The sequence below is a fragment of the Triticum dicoccoides genome, chromosome 3A (genome assembly GCF_002162155.2).
Source record: "Triticum dicoccoides isolate Atlit2015 ecotype Zavitan chromosome 3A, WEW_v2.0, whole genome shotgun sequence".
Classification (NCBI taxonomy): Eukaryota; Viridiplantae; Streptophyta; class Magnoliopsida; order Poales; family Poaceae; genus Triticum; species Triticum dicoccoides.
This window is the reverse complement of record NC_041384.1, coordinates 376,090,354-376,093,809: the sequence shown is the minus strand read 5'-3', so window position 1 is coordinate 376,093,809 and position 3,456 is coordinate 376,090,354. Positions and strand designations below refer to the sequence as shown.

The following is a 3,456-nucleotide window of genomic DNA, read 5'->3' as shown; positions in this document are numbered from 1 at the left end:
GATTACTTAAGAATCAGCCTGCCTTTACTAACCCATGAAATTAGGCTAACTAATGGGCCATATATCCTGTAAAAGGAGAATTGCACCTTCGTAAGGGTGGCCCGGTGGCCAGAACCTGGGATGGCCAGTGTTTGTTATTGATACAAACAAAAGGAACACACACAGGGTTCTTAACTGTATGGCATGCAGTAATTTACTGAAAATATGTGTGACTATGTATTTCACCAACTTGACTAGAATCTAGAACCAACTGACTGGTACTTGAGATCCCACCACCAACCAGCCTGGCTGATAAATTTTGCTGTAACCAATCCACATAAGTTTCTGAACATCGGACATACCAAAACCAGAATAAAGGGAACACTATTGACCATAAAAAGGCAATGAACTCACTCTGATAAACATCTATCAAGCAGGCTGCTGATTTTCTTCCCGAAACCTGGTACATAGTCACTTTGAACAGCCTCCTCAAATTGTTGCCATTCCTTTATACATAATACATATAAATATATAGTATCAGTTGGTTTTATGAGTCTATGCAGCATTTATTAAGCTTAATAATATACAGTATAATCACCTCATCAGCTGTAAAAGTGGCAACTTTCTCATGACCGATTTCTTCACAACGCACAGTAGCCACCATAACCTAAAAAATTGATGCATAAAAAAGTATCTCAATATTCATCATGTCAATAGCTGAATTAGAAAATGGAGGATGATACTCACTTTATGAGCAGGTAGGTCAAGGTCTTTGTTCTCCTTGATAACCTTCCAAAATTGCTGAGCACTAAATGAAAAACCTGATGCTGGAACAACACCACGCCGATCTCCAGCAAGTCCACCAGGAGCAATAGACTGTTGAAACCTATCTCTCAAGTTGGAAACCTTCAGAAATGTAATGTATTGTGTTATTCATATTTCTAAGAAAATCAGCAGCAAGCATCTACCTAGTACTCCCTCCTTTCCAAAATAGATGACTCAACTTTGTACTAAAGTTAGTACAAAGTTGAGTCATCGATTTTGGAACGGAGGGAGTATCATATAGTAATAGACATTGTAGTTACACCAACCTGCTCTCTAAATAACTCTTCCTTTTCCTCATAACTGTTAAGGGCCACCACTTGCACCTGTATGTGGAAAACATATACTCTGGATAGTGAGTAAATCTAGCAGATGCATACAAGTTCAACAAACAAATATAATTAAGGTAATGGATTTTACATTGAAAAATTCACTGAGTGGAGTATCTTTATGGGCATGGGGTTTAGGAACACCATCCCATATCTGCAAACAGATGAAAACAATTTAGCATACTGAAAACACAACGAATGTCAGATTTAAGTAGGACACAGGCTACCAGGAAGTAAATTACCTTCTGAATATCTTCTCTTAAAATTGGTTCAAGATTTTCCAAAGGTGTCTGTTTAAAACCAGAAAGGTTGTATATATCACCATACACAAAATTAGGTTCAGGAAGTAAAAAAAAAGATTACTGGCAGTTGCTTTGGAAAATATCATAGTTCATTGCATCCTAAAATGCACCCTGCCAGTGCTCACCTTTGATTTGTCACGAATAACAAATAGCATTGTTGTTTTGCGAGGACTGAATAATCTCATCATGACCTGTACAGACAGAAGAAATATTAGGGCATAATAATGCCTCCACACCACTAAAGAGTTAATACAGAAACACCCCACTGCGTATTTAACAAACTAACCTGGAAAACAGTCTTCAAAAGAGGCTTGTTCGCAGCCTGTTCTCTCCCAATATCATGACACCACCTAAGGAATAAAAGCAAACGATCAATTAAATATAGTGTCCAATTTAGGGAATTATAGGTTCAACATCCATCACTTAGAAAAACAAACTTACATATTGATCAACACAATATCCGAAACAGCCAAAGCAAATAATGCACTCTGCTTCTCAAAGGCTGTGTCATCCTGAAATTTTGTGGATGAATTAGGCAAATACAATGTGGAATAAAAAACTCCATAATGCAAAACGTAGTAACTTGCAACCATCTCATACCCTGATGTGTGCAAGCAATCACAGGGGTCGGGGTTAGCTTCAGCTTGTGAGCTTACAAGCAGAAGTCCAGACACAAACATGAAACATACGATAAAGTTTACTCAAACTAGAGCTCTCCTTACACTACAAGTTGGCAATATGATGCAAGAAACCGATGGGAGGGGCCTTGCAGGCTTGCAAACTGGAAGAGCTATAATGTGGCTTACTGGAGATGCCCTGGCTGACCCCCTAACTCAGAACTATGAAATTGGAGGAAGAAAATGTTTCATCTAGTAATTTTTTTGGGGGAAAAGGTGAATCTTAACATGTGTGTTCTGTGATATTGCACGTTCAATCAAATCTGAATTGGGGAATTCTTGATTTTCATTACCTCTCCCCTCTCTCTTCCATCAGTGCCTTCCAAATCCATTACAAGGGTGCACGGTTCAATATTCTGGGCCTTCGCCATCCATATACCTTTGGTTGTCTGTGACCTGAAGTTCCAAATAAATGCTAGTTAATAGGCGTAGAGGGTAAATTGATTCCATCAAAGCCGCGAAAGCATATATAGAGAAGGCATATAAGAAGAATGCCAACACACCTTCCTCTGAAAGCATCCATCTCCCTAAAATTGGTGCGGAAAAGATGATTCAAAAGTGTACTTTTTCCTGCAAAAGATTCGGATGGGGTAGGAGGGAGGGATTGAAGACCAATGGTATAACATCTAACGGCTTAAAGTTAAGCAGGATGGAAACGATGAGGAAAAGAGTGTCGCATACCACTACTCTGTGGGCCCATTATTGATACAACAGCGTATGAGAGCCCACATTCGGCCAATTTAACTTCCTTCATGAAACTCTCCAATCCAGAAACATTGAAAACACCATCTCCATCAATAAGCTGCGTAGAAAGACAGGGGTCCTCCATTTCTGCAAGAGAGGAAACGCATGAGACTGTCACATTTAAGCTAGGGAATGGGACACCAAGAAGTGAAGAGTGTGATTTTCAACGCATAGAGCCTTCAGATTTTTTTAAAAGAACGGATGGGATAAATAAGACACGCAGATTCTAGTTCAAGTCCTTCAATAATGTAGTTTCTGGAGCATGTACAAAAAAAATGTCAAGAAGAGAAGTATTGGAAATTATCAGATGATGATTACTGCATTAAGCCTGTGAAATGAGCGGGAGCATTAAATGGGGGGAGAGAGCTATAGGCAGTCAAATGTTAATACTGTACTGAGGGAGCAAATTGATGGATGCGTGCGCTCATACCGCTTTCCTCTGGGTCAAACTACGATTCACTACTACAATTATCACTACAGATCGCAGAACGTACAACAACCCAGCCAGGAATACATGTTACGCGGATCAAATGATCCTATATGCTCCCAGAAGGAGAGTTCTACGGCAACTTACAGTGACAGTGCTGCCGCAAGTATCATTAA

General features: G+C 39.5%; 1 protein-coding gene across 1 annotated transcript in view; it reads right to left on the bottom strand.

The window, feature by feature from the left end:
- The window catches only part of LOC119268242 (protein ROOT HAIR DEFECTIVE 3), an 8,991-nt gene that overhangs the window by 4,767 nt on the left and 768 nt on the right, over nt 1-3,456 (bottom strand). Inside the window, exons 2-13 of the mRNA XM_037549829.1 lie at nt 2,791-2,940; nt 2,613-2,679; nt 2,403-2,505; nt 1,874-1,944; nt 1,719-1,782; nt 1,558-1,623; nt 1,373-1,420; nt 1,222-1,284; nt 1,071-1,127; nt 727-885; nt 578-646; nt 394-485 (exon numbers count right to left, since the gene is read on the bottom strand). Coding sequence (XP_037405726.1) covers nt 394-485; nt 578-646; nt 727-885; nt 1,071-1,127; nt 1,222-1,284; nt 1,373-1,420; nt 1,558-1,623; nt 1,719-1,782; nt 1,874-1,944; nt 2,403-2,505; nt 2,613-2,679; nt 2,791-2,938 — 1,007 coding nt within the window. The 5' untranslated portion in view covers nt 2,939-2,940. The remainder of the gene's footprint in view (nt 1-393; nt 486-577; nt 647-726; nt 886-1,070; nt 1,128-1,221; nt 1,285-1,372; nt 1,421-1,557; nt 1,624-1,718; nt 1,783-1,873; nt 1,945-2,402; nt 2,506-2,612; nt 2,680-2,790; nt 2,941-3,456) is intronic.